General features: G+C 46.4%; 1 protein-coding gene across 1 annotated transcript in view; it reads left to right on the top strand.

Moving 5' to 3' along the window:
- The window catches only part of Ttll11 (tubulin tyrosine ligase like 11), a 269,365-nt gene that overhangs the window by 90,141 nt on the left and 163,396 nt on the right, over nt 1–15,828 (top strand). Inside the window, 1 exon segment of the mRNA XM_023701587.1 lies at nt 14,722–15,297. Coding sequence (XP_023557355.1) covers nt 14,722–15,297 — 576 coding nt within the window.

Here is a 15,828-nt window from a genome sequence, read left to right as displayed (position 1 = left end):
CTAATTTTGGTCTGCAAACTTAGGTTGTTAACCATCCAGAAGACAAGCTTATTGTTATTATCAAACGATTTAAGCTATTAAGCTTAACCTCACTATCTCACTGCATTTCAAACATCTTAGGCATCATAAGGAGCAGATATTTTTCATCAAGTATTGATATGTTGAACTTTAAGTCCCTGCATAATATGTCATTATTTGTTTTGATGTTCACACTGTCCAAGATTTGTGCACTGCAGCCCTGAGTCCTTTTACCAGTCCCTGTTATCCCTTGAGGACTCTATTGTCTAAAAATGATGTTCCAGGCTTTTCGAGAAACACTAGCTTCTTTTCGTGGATGCTAGCGTGCTACAGGGTACACATGCCCCATTCCTTAGCATCAAGATAGCTTGCTGCATTCTCTTTATTATCCTAAAATGAAATACAGTCAACATCTTGAAAAAATAACTCTGTATGCTCTCTAGAACAGGAAATAAAGAACTACCCTTTATAACAAACTGTTGTACATTGCAGTGGGTAAATACTTTCACAACCATTACAACATGTGACAAGATGAATCAGTCAGAAGCTTTCATGTACCTGCAATGAATGACTTCAGATATAAGAAAAGTGAGACAGTATTTGACTAGCATTGCAGTCTCTCCTCGTTCATATTGCTCCACCATATTTGATGTTTTAAAGTATTTCATGTATGATCACTGGGTGTTGTCTGGGCAACACAAATACCTTCAAGTCACTCTGTCATCACTCATGTGATGTTTCTGAAATAATAAACTCAATAAAATTATAGAAAAAAAGACTAAATATAATTTTCCTTCGACTGACATGGTCTTATACCCCTGGAAAATGATGTCACTTAACTTAGACCATGGAAAATATACCTTCTATTTTGACATAACAGAGTTGAGCGCTAGGTTATCTTTGTGTCATACATATAGGTAGATTCTCACCTCCATGAAGATGCAGAGAGACTTCCCGATGCAAAGCCATCTGTGTGGCATCCAGGCCCCTGACCACTCGAGGCCAGTCATACTTTCCGCTCACTGTGACAATGATAAACACCCTCAGGAATTTCCAAAACCCTTCCGAGATGGTAGTGCCAGCCTCATTGAGACCATGGATCGAGCTATATGAGCAGAAACATTTTCATCTCTCTTCTTTAAAAAACATGAACACTATATACATTGCTTAAAGACAACTTCTAACACACTGCCAAATTGAATCTAATGCTCTGCATTTACCAATTCTGACTTTTCTGACACAGAATGAACCTTGTCTGGGTGTGGGAGCAGCCTGAGTTTACTGTCTCAGGTAGCCCCAGCTTATACCCAGAGAAAGTATCCCGAGGAGGCTCATGGCCTCTTAGAACAGGACACCACCAGCAGGCAGGCTTGTTATAATTCCTGATCACTGGAGAACATGTAAAACTTTGGAAGCTCTGGACTGGGGAGATAGCTTGGCGGTCTAAGCACCTACCTGGAGAGCGCAAGGACCTGGGTTCAATTCCTGGTACCACATGCTGTGCCAACCCTGGAACCCCAGATACACTGTGCTGGTGTGTTGTAGTGGTGCACACCTGTAATCCCAGAACTAGGGAAGCTGAGACAGGAGGATCACTATGAATCTGAACTGCGTGGTAAGAACCTGTATAAAATAAGTAAATGAATAAATAAATAGATAAATAAATAGAAATTAAAAAAAAACTTTGGAAGCCTTAAGAAGAAGAATTACCCATGGGATCACTGGACAGATTCCTTCCCTTGCACAGTAGAAGAAACTGGGATCCAGGAAAAGAAAAAGACATGACCAAATGCATCGCAAGCCATCGATACCAATGAGGCCTATATTCATAGCGAGTTCTCTATACCAATTAGGCCTAAAGTGGAAGGAGTCAATACCAAGAAACCAACCTTAGAGACAGGGAGTGGCCTCTGACCACTGATGCCTTGCTCTTTCTCGGTGGGTCTCCTCTACACCCACACAGATGGTCAGCTCATACTTGATCATCTGCAGAAATGGGCAATTTAATGTGTTCTGACACGGCTGGGCTGCCCTAATGTTAAGCATTTTCGAGCTGAGGCTTCTCTCTGCATCTCCCCTTCTTTCCTAACCCTCCTCCCCCATGTAGTTAGGCTCTCTTGCTCATATGGAGCACACATGTTCCTGTAGACCCTGTGACTACCTTTTGTAAATTTCAAAACTGTCTCCCTGTCTCTTGGACTTTTTTAGCCACAGTGTGTGGCACTGAGGACACTGTGAGGAACACACCTGACATGGCAGTTGTCTTCATGGAGCTTGCCTTGGAGTAGGAAGGCAAGCACTACCCTTGCATGAACATACGTGCTGAGAGTAACTGACTCTCAGTAACTGACTCAATGTGTTGCCAAGAATTTGGGCTCCGGAGCTGGCTGCATTCATGGTTGACACCATCTGTAACTGTATGTTGTCTTATATTATTGCCATCAGTCTCTATAAAACTCAGTAACGATGGTCTTGCAGGGCTGCTGGCAATCCATAATGAGGAAGCCTTAGTTAAGAATGCTCCCTGCACTATGCTGTGCAGTGTGTGCTAGGTTCTCTTTCCTTCCTTCCTCAGTGTGACATGCTTGAAGTGACTAGTGGATACTTCGAAAGGACCTCAAACTCTGGATAAAATGATTATCTCTGTTGCTTTCAAACTTCACTCTTGGGTTAGATAAACCAGGAAATACCTTAAAAGTTATGTGGGCAAAACACGACCAAGGAGCTCACGAATATCTGGGTTAAATTTGAAAGCAAAAAGCAAATGATCTCACAGATCAATTATTGTAATGTTATAACATATATCGACTCATCTCACCATTGACTATTACTACCATCTCACTGTCTGTATCTTATTGATAACAATCAACCCATGTTATTGATCTGAATAGGTATGAACTCCTATTGATGTTCTCCAACTGCATTATAATTTTAGATGTGTTCTCAGGGCTGGTAAGCTTGGAAAATGCTGGGCCAGGGAAGTTTAGTATAATCTCCATTGGACAGAAGAAGATATTCATGCTGTTGTGACAAGTGCCCCTCTCTCTCTCTCTCTCTCTCTCTCTCTCTCTCTCTCTCTCTCTCTCTCTCTCTCTCTCTCTCTCTCTCTCTCTGCATTTCCTTTGTGCCCATTGCATCGAGTGTCCTCCACCTCGATGTCCATATTGTTTTCATGGCTGGATCACAGCTGACCTGTCTCTGTGGGTCACAGGTGGCATTTGCATAGGGATGGCGGTTTTTTCTGGGTCAGTTGGCAGGACACCTCAGAAGGTGGGCCTCTGGGAACACACAGGTGCTCCCAGGGCCTGGGGAGCATCATCTTGTCATTTAAGGTCAAACCTAAGAGCCCTGCCCTGGGGAAGCAAGAGTCTGTCACAAACAAATCAGTAAGCTACACATTTCTTGTTTCCTTCCCTTTTGCTCTGCTTGAGACTTCTTTTTTCTTTCATGTTTGATTTATAGCTAGACTTTCAAGAACTAAGAAAGAGTTGGGACCCAGGCTTGGTTCAACACCTTAGATGAGAACTTCCTCCCTTGAGGGCTCTCAATCTACTGTAATGCCTACAGAGGTTCATGAGAGATCCCCAAAGCCAATAGCTGGCAGTCTGCTGTCACGCAGAAAGAGCACCTCTCTTGTCCCTCTGGGATTTAGTAAGGAAAAAGGAAGATTCTTTACAGATGACTGGGAGGTAAGGGACCAGCCAGAGATCAGAAAGCAGGGGCTGGGCTTATGTTTCCTAAGAGCCTTTGGGAGAGAGCTTATCACCCCCCCAACATTATCACCCCATCCTGTGATCCACTGAAATAAAAGGGGCACAGACTGTGTTTGCTGAGGGAAAAATGGCTGCTCTAGCTGGCCTCCAGTGGCCCAGCGGTAGTTCCTTTGTACTGCTCAGCTCAGCAGGGCTTCCAATGAGCAGCTCTTCCTTGGAGTTTATGATCAAAGACATGTGAACGGAATTCCTTGCATGTCAACACTTTGGAGCTTGCCTTGAAATTTACACCTATGATGGAAAGAAAAGCTTACAGGGGATCCTGTTCTCATTCTGCTGGTGTAAACAGTGAGGCTAATGCCAGTCAGGTCCTGGGCAAGCTCTTGGCTGCCCAGTCCAGGTCTGGGCTGTCAGTGGAGATGGATATATTTTTCATACTTTTGGGCTTGTTAGTTTCCATCTAGTGCTTCTCTGCTAGGGATCAGTCTTGCCAGGAGCACCAGCTCTGCACTGTGGTTCCCGCCCACCCACTTTGGGACCTGGAGCTGGGTACTTAGGGCAACAAAGAACCAGATTCCCAGCTGCGCTCTGTGAAGCCTTCTCGCCTGTCCCCTACCCTCCTGACCTTCAGGCCTGTGATTCCAATTCATCTGACTTCTCAGAATTGCAGATTTCTTATTTGTAATATAATTACCAACAAAATCTCTCTCAACACACAGGACAAAACATAACCAAAAATAAAAAATACCAGTGCATTTCTCATAGCATGGGTATGAGGAGCAAGTGAAATAATGACTGTAAGACACGTCATAGGTACTCAAAAATGGTAGTTGTTTTTGATACATGTTATATTAATTGCATTTTCAACTATTAAGCTGTGAATATTTCTCCAAGAATGAGTATAGAGACCCTGAAAGCTGGTTTGACTTAGCAGCACCCATATGGCTTTTAGACATTGCAGCACACACCCATGTGAAGATCCTCGCCCCTTGGTGTACAGACCGTGTGACCTTAGGGAAAAAACTCATCCATTAAGTCCCTGTGCCCATGATGGGTTAATAATAGGATCAGCATGAACAATATGAATATATGCACACATGCGCAGGTAGTGGTTTTGCTCTATAAAAATGCAGTTTTCATATGTATCATCCTGTAGTGCTGACCTCAGAGAGTTGCTTGTCAGAACTGAGTATAGGTCACAGGAAACACCCTTCCAGACCCTGTCCTTCGGATGACTTGGAAAGCTATGGCAGTAACACAGGTGAAAAACGCAAAGACGATTATAGGCTTGCTCTGTGTAGTAAGGAGAAGAAATGCCAGAATTTGGTGCAGGTAGAGCTGATGAGGGAGAAGGCAGAAACCAGGATGATCCTAGATCTCTCGCTTAGGGACGTGGGAGGATGGAGGGAAAGTTTGTTGATGAAGGGAACTCCTAGGAGCAGAGCTGAAAGGAAAGATAAGGAGTTGAATGTGTGATGGGCTGAATGTATAATGATAGGATATGGAACCTGAGAGAGTGTATGCCATCGAGGGTGGGCATGCATCCACATTCAGGGCATAATTTAACTGAGGTCCAGGGAGTGATGGGAGTCAAGCAGGCTTAGTATATGAAGCCATGTTACCTGCGACCTCCAATACAATGTGACAACATTGATCAAGTGAGACAGCTGAGCCGATTCCAAGGCACACTTACAGATTGCGATTGCCATTCCATCGAGGCCTTCCTGGGGTAGGCGGGGGCAGAGTGGCAGGGGACAGAGTGGCAGGGCAATCTAGACACAAGGAGGGTCAGTTCGCCTGCCTTCAAGCAGACAGCAGGTTAGTGACCAGGATCTATTTTATAGGATATTGCAATGTGGAGAAAGCCCTCTAGTTACAAACATTAACAATAAAAATGCTACTACCTACATTGTAGGATTAGATCTCATGGATGCCTGTTGGTGTGCCCGGCCCAGTGCCTGGCCCAATCAATACTGCAGTAGATCAGTATTACCGTTTTGGCCAAAAGAGCACTAGGAGCAAGGGCTCCTGCCTTCAGTGCTGCAAAATATGACTGGCATTCTTAGGCTTAAAAAAACTTCCATGTGTAAATTATGGTAGGACTGCAAGAGACATAGGATTGTGGTGCTGGGCAGGAGGACAAACCAGAGCCAATGTGCCAAAAGTGCTTGTGACTGTAATGGAGTTGTACACATTTGGAAGGGAGCTAAGGATTAGTTAGCCAGTTTATTAGCAGGAAAGCCTCACTATTGGAAAAACGATTTTAGTTGGAAAGGGAGCTTACTCAGCAAGCAAGCGCTATGTTCTGGGTGGGCAGAGTGTGATGCCTTCTGGGGCCTCCGTGCGCCTATTAAAGAGGAATAGGGAGGAGTGTGAGCTTCAAGGCCATGGGATGGGCCAGGATGCAGACTGGGTTCTGGAGGGATGGGGGTCCTGGCTTCTACAGGGACCCAAAGCAGCTACGAGTCAGCAGGCAGATCCCAGTCCCTGCGGGGAGAGCACTGTCGGGTAATGATGTCAGGATGCAGGCAGGAGAGAGGGTTGTGAGGGAATGGGGTGCAGATCCCAGCCCTGTACTGTGGGGTGAATCAGCCTCAGGAGCCTGGTGGATGATCAGGAAACCAAGGCTGATTGACAGAAATAAAATAATAAAAACAGTACCATGTTATATACTAACAGCTAGATGCAAATGAATTCTCCTAAACCACAGGAATTGGGCCCATTATTCCTGTTTGCCAGGCAAAGATATTGAGATACAAAAAGGGGTGTGTAGCTTGCCCAGGGCCAAGAGCTGGTGCCTGATTTGATAAAGCTTGAGTTTGTCCCTCAAGGATTCATGTGTTGGGAGTTTGGTCCTCTGTGTGGCAATGCTGGGAGGTGGTGGACGTTTAAGAGCTGGATCTGACAGGAGGTTTTTAGGTCATTGAGCGGTGTACCACTGGAAGGGATTAAGGTGCTCTCCTGGGTTAGCTCTCTGACAGTGAGTTGTTACGGAGTGAGTCTGCCCATGAGTCATTCTTTGTCTTCCGGTCTGGCCGTGTAGTCATTCTCCCTTTCATATGTGCCTGTCATTGTGAGGCCATCTACCAGGAGGCCGTCACCAGAGCCAAGCCAGTGCAGTGCCCCGCCCTTGAGCCTCCAAAACTGTGAGCTAAACAAATCCCTTTTCCTTGCAAATTACTTGATCTCAGATGTTTTGTTATAGTAACAGAAAGCAAACTAATACAGCTAGGAGGTGGCAGCACTGAGATCTGAACCCAAGTCTGTCCGGCTCCAAAGCCCATGCCCTACACCCTGCTGCCCCACCTCTCCAGATATGTGGGCTGGGTGAAGGTCAGGGGAGGCGGAGACCTGGGGGTAATGTGAGATCCACACGAGCCTGGCTTAGATCCCACTTATTAGGAGACTCAGGTGGGGGAGGGAAGAGGATTGGCTGGGGCTGCTCCTGTGAGGAAAAGATTGAGGAGGTCAGGCGGGGCTGACACCTGGTCTCCACAGACACAGCAAGAGGGTGTTGACAAGAGGCCCGGGAAGAAAATGGGCAGCCTCACAAGATGATTGGTTTCTTACTATTCAGCAGGCTTTGTAGCCCCAGGTGTGTTCTAGAGTGGCTTTTTGATTGCTCAGAAAGGATGGATAGGGCCAGCAAGATAGCTCAGCAGTCTAAAGTGCCTGCTAGGAAAGCTTAGGCAAGTGGGCAGGGGTCAAGGTTCGATCCCAAGCACCACATGCTATGCCAACCCGCCCCCAGAATGGGATGAGCCAGCCTCCCCCAAAAAAGAACAAAAGAAACTATGGATAGATTGTGTTCCATGTAAAGTTGCTTCTCACCAAGATTGGGATTGATTACACTGCAGGACAACAGGCTGGGCTTGGGTGAAAGCACACTGAAGGCTCTTCCTGTCTCAGCTTTCCTAAACAACCTGCATGGTACCTGTTGACCTCTGAGGTGAGGCCTTGGCATCTGTCAAGGCCAGGGAAGCTTGGGAGCAGCGCTGATGCTCCACTCCCGCTGGGTAGCCAGCCCCCAGGTACTTGCAGGGTTCCTACCTGACTCTGTGTCTCCATGTCCTCAATCTCCTTGGAATGGAAGCTTGAAGGGCAAATCCAACAGTGATTGTAAAACACTGACATTTGTCACAGCACCAAACTAACATTATGTTGTTCAGATTAGGAGAGAATATGCATTCCAGAGGTTTCTCTGAAAGTCCTCTTTGGATTTCCCAGTGAATTATTAGGGAGAGAACTTTGGGTTGGTGATCCTAAGTCTTTGTGTTTTAATTCTAGCTCTGCCACTAGCTGTGTCATCACAACTCTGTGTGTGTGTGTGTGTGTGTGTGTGTGTGTGTGTACGTACTTGTGTGTCCAGTGATAATTTCTTTCTGGGCCTTAAAGAGCTGGTTGGGAAGATTTTGGGGTAGATGCACATAGAGAAGCATTTTGGAAAGAAAAAGGTCCTAACATAGAGGGTTGCAAACTCAGAAGGCACTGCCAGGGGGCAATGAGATGGAGTCTCAGGGTCTACAGGGTGTTCAGGATCTCACTACTAGATCGGACTCTTAGTGATCCGCCTGTTTACAGCTTCCCAAGAGCTGGGATTACAGGCGCACACCACCATGCCCGGTCTCAATGGACTCTCAGTGAGCACCAGGGACGGGCACACCACCATGCCCGGTCTCAGTGCCCTCTCAGTGAGCACCAGGGGTGGGGCTGGCACAGGTGCTTTAACAGGGGCATTTTTTACGTGAGTTGTAGATGACAGGTAGGAGCCCCATAGGCCCAGAAAGTGCAGAGGGGCTGATGGAGGTGGAAGGGAAGCCCTTGTAAAGTAACAGAGGCAGGAAAGAGGGTTGCGAGGGAGTGGGGCTGCTGGCCAGTCCGCTGCGTGCCAAGGATGAGGGCCTTTGAACACACAAGCCAAGCTGAGGAGCCACACGTGAGTGTTCAGCTACAACTCCTTGGGAACAATTCATGCCATTTCCTTTAAACGTTTTGAGTAAACCAGCCTACTCATCAGCAATAAAGCCAAAGGGGGCTTTAAAATGTGCTGTTTAGGCTTTCTCGCCTAAAATCCTTCCCAAACCAGGGGGTGATGAGAAGGTTGGAGCACGCAGTGGCAGGTGCCCATCCTCCCCACGTGGCCACTGGTTTCCACATCCATTGAGTGGTTTATCTGGATACCCTCTCCAGCTCAGAAGCCCCCATCTCTGGTCAGAATCCAAGTCTTGCCCCTACCAGCAGTTCTTTTTTATTTTATTTTATTTTATTTTTTTTGAAGACAGGGAGAGGTATTTTGTGGAAACGAATGATCTCTGGGACATACTGGAGCATGCAGCGTGGGTCAATGAACCGCAGTGAGCTTGAGCAATGGAGTTATGAGAGTCTAAATGAGCTTTGTGGCCGTAGCTGCTCAGTGAGTGCTCCTTGAGGAGAACTCCTCACCTCCCCTGCCCTACTTCACCATCTGAGACCTGCTTCCTCTCTGTAGTCCCTAAATCAGAAAATGGTACCATCATTCCCCGTAACTGCTGAACCCCAAGCCCTAAGATCATCTTCCCATCTCCCTCCCCTCTCCCATTCTTGTCACATCCCATGCAGTGACCAGGCTCCCTGCTCCTGCCTCTCCCTACACGTTCCTCTGAGTCCACCCTGCTGTGCTTGCCCCAGCCCAGGATTCTAGGACTTCGATAGCTGTGGTTTCTTTTGTCCTTTGTCTCATTGCTTCCAAATGGTGACTCCCACAGGAGCCCTGGTGCTGTGGATGCCCTAGTCCTCTCGGGTTGAAACTCCATCAATTGCCTATAGATCAAGTACAGACACAAGGCATTTTGTGATCCTTCTTGCTCATTCTTGTGAGCTTTCTTCTACTCCCCAGATTGTCTGTCTCTTGGTCCTTTCCCTGGTGACCGCGCTTATTGCCTGGTGTCTGCCATCACCAAGGGTCTCATGACCCCGGGTTTCTCTCCCACACTCGCAACACATGTTTCCAGGTTCCCAGGCCCTTTCCAGTGGGGTGCCTTCCTTGTCCTCCTATCTGGATGGGCTTCTTCCCTCTGACTCTCCTAAATCTTCCCTCCTCCTCCTGAAGGCTTTGTGACTATAACTGCCATCTACCTTGACATTTGGAAGGTGTCCCGAAGGCCACTCTGTCCCTCACCCAGTCCTGTTGATTCTACCTTGGAAAGCGTTCTCCAGCCTCCTTTCCTCCCTCCAGCTCCACCCCGACCTTAGTACAAACATGTCCTCTCTGCCCCAGCCATCTGTCTCCTCCATGCATTGTCTTTGCAGCCTCAGAGCGGAGGGATCTTTCCATAACACGCAGCTAACTGAGGTGCTTCCTTCTCAGTTCCTTTCAGTAAATCACCCTCCTTGCGGAACACTGTCCAAACCCTGCTTGTGCCCTCCCTCACACCCACGCTTGATCTTCTCTCCCCTTCTCCACATTCGTTTCTCATTTACTCTAGACATTTTGCTCTGAAATCCTGCTGTTTGGGTTCAAATCCAGGCTTCTTGGCTGTGTAACTTTTGGCGTGTTATGTTAGCATTTCCTGATCTATAAAACAGGATTGTTGTGAGGATTGCAAGAACGTGTTAGAGCAGGGTTTTCTAAGTGTGCTGCTGCTGCTGCTGCTGCTGCTGCTGCTGCTGCTGCTGCTGCTGCTGCTCTCTGGCCCTTGCTCGGCTCCTAGGCGGGATCACCAAAGGCTCGCTGACCCCTTTGTTTTCTCTCGTCTGCTTCTGCCCAGCTCATTCCTCTTGTCCCACATTCTACACTTGCTCTGCCCTTCGCCTCAACCCTCCGCCCTCTATCCTGCCACAGTTGTGCACACCACCTTTAGTCTTAACCACCTTGCCATGGGAATAGGCATTTGCCGTGGCTGCCAGCTCCCTCCGGGAGGCTGCAGCAAGTCTACCAGAGGTTCATCTTTGCTTAGGCCCTGCAGCTGTGCCAGGACACCCAGGGCCTGCATTACTAAAATTGGATGCAAATCCTCCTGCGTGACAAAGGACTGCTCTAATTGGCTTTGACATCCCTGGTATTACACACACAGTATTTCTTCAAAACTTGTCCTATTACCTGCCCCTCACCGCTAATAATGTTTTGTGGCTTCGTATTCCAGTTGCCGAATTGCTCCCTCCCAATATTTTAGCGCCTGTCTTCTCCCGAGCGCCCAGCTGGCTTTCCTCAATGCTTCATAAATCTCGAGTCTGAATCTCCGCTCTTATAGATCATACCAGCAAGCTGGTCACAGCAGCGCACTGCGACCACTCGGGTGTGATGAATGCCACGCGCGTGTTGGTAACACAGCCTTCAGCGGTGGTGCCGGCAGGATAAATCAAATCACTTGTTAGCTGGGAAAGGCAGGGATCTACGTGTGACCCTTGTACTTCAGAGGTGAGCGGAGCGAGGGTCCCCCAGGCTGGTGACCTCACACAGTCAAAATTATCCAACTAAATTGAGACTAAGATCTGGGGTTTTTATACCTCCATACTTTTTCTAACTCACCAGAGGTTTATTGTTTAATTTGAGAAATTCACAAAAACTTGAGGTAAAACGTACCTAACAGATTTACCAGTTTAAACTATTTTGAGTGTGGACTTCAGTGGCATCAACTGCATTTGCACCATTGCGTGAGCACCATCCATCTCTAGAGATTTTGTTTTGTCTTAAAAGCCTTCAAGTCTGTACCCTTTAAGTACTGGCTCTCCATTCACTCTGGCCCCAGCCCCCAGCCAGCTCCATTCCGCTTTCTGTCTGTAAAGCTGCTCTAGGGTCTTGCAAGGGACATACAGTGCTCATATTTTTGTGTCTATCTTATTTCTCTTGTACATCCATGTTAGAATTTTCTTCTTTCTTAAAGCTGAATAATACTGCCTATCTGATGGTGGTCCTTCTCTGAGACCATGTGAGCATGTCACCGGAAGGTCTTACTGCTAAGGTTAGAATTTAAAAGTTAAGTGCATTTCCCAAATAACCACTAGGGGGCAGTAAAAGACGCTGAAATTTTACAATAGGCGACAACACAACCGCCAAAAGACCAGGCTCTATATCCTCTGTGTATTTCTTTCAACCGTCCATGTATACAGTTACAAGATAATGGATTTCACACCGAACAGCGACTTTGGATAAAACTCGAGATAGCCATCAGCTGTAGCTCAAGTGCTAGTCTTCCTCACACTTGCTAATGCCAACGCACGAAACTGCATTCAAGATGTTGGTTTCAGATTATATTTTTATTTCCTTCGCATTAGTCCAGTAATTCTCAAACAGCGTACACATCGCGATCACCTGTGGTGCTTTTTCTAAAATGCACTTGTCTAGGTCTTAGCCAAGATCTATTAACGTCAGAATTTCTTGGCTTGGCGCCAGGGCCCGGATCTATAGACTCTATTTTGATTCTGGTCCGTGACTTCTAAGAGCTAGTACTTTAGTTCTTTACTCTAATAACCTGATGTGTGTGTGTGTGTGTGTGTGTGTGTGTGTGTGTGTGTGTTCTCAGTTCTGAGACAGCCGTTGCTCAGCTGACAGACTATTCATACAACACTGAGATATTAAGTCTAAGATATTAAAAGAGTACTTCCTATGGCAGCCAGAAAAAGAGAACTTTAATCTTATCAAAGGTAAAAATGGACAGAGAACCAAGTGGGCGGAGACCTCAGGTCCCATCCTCTGTGTGCTCCTCTCCCCACGGCCAGTTAGACATCCCGAGGCTTTGAGTTATGAAAGGATGGGATGGTGTTGATCTCTACAGATCTTTTCAGCTCTGAAACTCCAATGATTCTATTAATATTAATAATCTTGATTTGTAGCTATTACTCCAGCAGGGAGCAGAAGAAATATTTAGTAGTGCAATGAATGACAGAGACTATTGACCATAGAGCTTAATTTATTTAAGGCACATACATTGAATGCAAAGGAGAAAATATTGTTCCTGATGATGTATTGAACCGTTAGTATCTTTGGCATAGCAAAATCTTTCCAGAGGAAAAAATTACCCATCAGTGCAAACTTGATATTTTTCTCTTCCTGATCCATAACTGTCATTTGTCCCGCATGCTCGTATTTACTATAAAGGGCTGTGTGCAGGAATGCTGTGGATGAATATCAAATAACTGCATAAGCGTCAAGGTCACAGTTGCAAGGGAGGCTCGGCTGAAGGCCCTGGGAGCCTTGCATTGATCTCTCGTGAAGTTCCATTCTCGAATCCTGCTGACAAGGGGAAACAATTGATGTGGACCATTATTAAGGCTTTAAGTGTTTCTCCATTGTTAAAGATCTTTTACAAGCCTGCAATAACTGATAGCCTCCAAGGAATTGGCAAAAGCTTCACTTAGAAATATAGGCTGGTCAAAGAGGTAAGTACAGGCCAGGTGTCCTGGGTGAGGCTTACACAGCAAAGCAGGAGGCCGAGTGAGCCAGCCCTGGGGCACATCTCCAACTCCGCCGCAGTTACAGCTCAGAGTAGAACTTCCACGCCAGATGTTGCAGAGGACAAGGCCTTCTCTTCCTCTCTGTTTCCTCCTTCACATTTCCTCTGGGTCCTTGGTGCAAACCTCCTGGCCTGTCAGTCCATCCATTCTCCATAGGTGCACAGAGCATCCCACAGGGTCTGCCTGTCATCATTTTCTGTCATTAACCATATACTTGAGATCAGGCAATTCATAGAAATTTATTTCCTAGGGTTCCAGAGACTGGCAGGTCCAATGTCAAAGGGGTGGCCTCTGCAGAGGGCCTCTTTGCTGTGTCTAAACATGGCCGAGGGCATCATGTGGCAAGATAGAGCCAAGTGTACCTGTTCGATCTCTCCTCCTCCTCTTATAATTGACCATCAGTGACCTTATCTAATTAATTTCCTTTTTAAAGCCCCACTTCCAAATACTGTCCATGTAGGAATTTGAAGATTAAGGCTCCAACAGAGGCGGGAGGGGTGGGGGCAGTTCAAAGCACCTCAAAGGTGAAATTGGGTGTATATGAATTACGCCTGATGGCAGGTCCAGATCTGGGCTGGTCACATGCCTGAGCAATTAATTATGGGAGTGTCCTGCTGACCCAGAACTGGGAAGACAGCACATTTTATGGATGACAGACCTCAACTTCAAAAAGATATCAAGAGACTGACAGATTGGCCAGGTTGTTAGATGAGCTTAATAACGGATGCAAATGATAAATCTCACATTTTCTGGCCCTCTGCACATTTCATTTACTTCAACTAAGCACCTAGTAAGGGTAGAATTTCATATCCGTATCTTAAAACTAAGGCTTGGTAATGTGGAGAAAGGTACAATTGGGTAGAGTCGTCCATCTAAATTTCAGGACCAGTTCCGTCTCCCAGGTGGCTGCTGCGTCACCCTGGGTTGCTTGTACGAGTCAGGTTCTGTGTGCCTAGCCTGCTGCAAGGCCTTTCTCATTTAGTCATCAGAACAGCCTTACTCCTGCCTGACAGATCAGGAAGGCACAGGTAACCTAAGTCACTTGCCTGAGGTCAGGTAGTCAGTGACAGGATCAGGGCTGGAGCCCAGGACATCAGATGCTGGCTCTCACGCTCATAATAATGGCGCATCCTCTGCACGTCCTCTATTATAAAGAGGGAACACTATGTTTTCCAAGAGAGTTAAGTGAGACAGTTTATATAAAGTGCCTAGTAAAACACCTAGCCTGCAGTAGGCACTCACAAATGGACCATCACCATTATTATTAGTTACATGACTTTTTCAAGACTTTAATGAATAACTGGAGAAACAAGATTTGAACTCAAGACTTGGGGTTGTCAATCTAGTGTGCTCTTCTTTTCCCTCTGGAGCACAAATAGAAAATAATTCTTGTGTCACTATTTTGGAACCTCGTGTGGCATCATCTACATGGATGATGCCCAGCAGGTGACACATAGACAGGGATCTACTCATCCGCCAGATGTTTGCCCAAATCTTGCTGAGTTGGGAGCCTCAGAGGAGAAGGTGTTGTGCTAATCATCCTTTCCTCCCTTCCCAGGTTCAAATGGTGAAAGATGATGACCCCTCCTGGAAGCCCACTTTTATTGTGAAACCTGATGGCGGTTGTCAGGGTGATGGAATCTACCTCATTAAAGATCCCAATGACATCCGGTTGGGTGGGACCCTGCAGAGCAGGCCAGCAGTGGTCCAGGAATACATCTGCAAGCCTCTCCTCATCGACAAGCTCAAGTTTGATATTCGTCTGTACGTCCTGCTCAAGTCCTTAGACCCCTTAGAGATTTACATAGCCAAAGATGGACTTTCTAGATTCTGTACTGAGCCATATCAGGAGCCCAATCCCCAAAACCTACACCGTGTCTTCATGCACTTAACCAACTATTCACTGAATGTCCACAGCAGCAACTTTGTCCATTCAGACAATGCTAGCACAGGCAGCAAGAGGACGTTTTCCAGCATTCTTTATAAGCTGTCCTCCAAAGGTGTTGACATCAAGAAAGTCTGGTCTGACATCATCTCTTTGGTGATTAAGACTGTCATTGCCCTGACTCCAGAGCTCAAGGTGTTCTACCAGTCGGACATCCCCACAGGGAGGCCGGGACCGACCTGCTTCCAGGTAACCACTGCTAGCTCCCACTGGACTCCCAGCCTCTACTAGGCCCTCTGACCTTACATGGGGTGAGAGGTGGGGGTGGGAAAGGCTGGTGGCTGGTGTGGACTTTGGTGTTAAAACCTGGGCCCAACTTTCATCTTCCTATTTATTCGCTGTGTGAGTGGGAGCAAGTTGCTTCCTTGCTGTTATCTATAAAATAAGATTAACAATAGCAGCACAATTTGTGATAGCCAAATCTTGGAAACAACCAAGATGCCCATCACCTGAGGAATGGCTGAAAAAGATGTGGTATTTTTACACAATGGAGTATTATTCAGCTATTAAGAATGATAAACTTGAAGCCTTTATATTGAAGTTGATGCCACTTGAACATATACTTATAAGTGAAATAAACCAGACACACATGTGTAAATATCATATAGTCTCCCTAGTATAAGTACTCAAAAGAAGAAATACAAATAGAAAGATATAATACAAGCAAAAGGAAAGCAGGATCTCAAGGACTTAACTAATCAAGAGAGGGAAAGGAGAAGA

This window comes from Octodon degus, unplaced genomic scaffold, assembly GCF_000260255.1.
Source record: "Octodon degus isolate 3935 unplaced genomic scaffold, OctDeg1.0 scaffold00137, whole genome shotgun sequence".
Taxonomy (NCBI): Eukaryota; Metazoa; Chordata; class Mammalia; order Rodentia; family Octodontidae; genus Octodon; species Octodon degus.
Note: the sequence above shows the minus strand (reverse complement) of the source record. Positions and strands in the feature narration are given on the sequence as shown.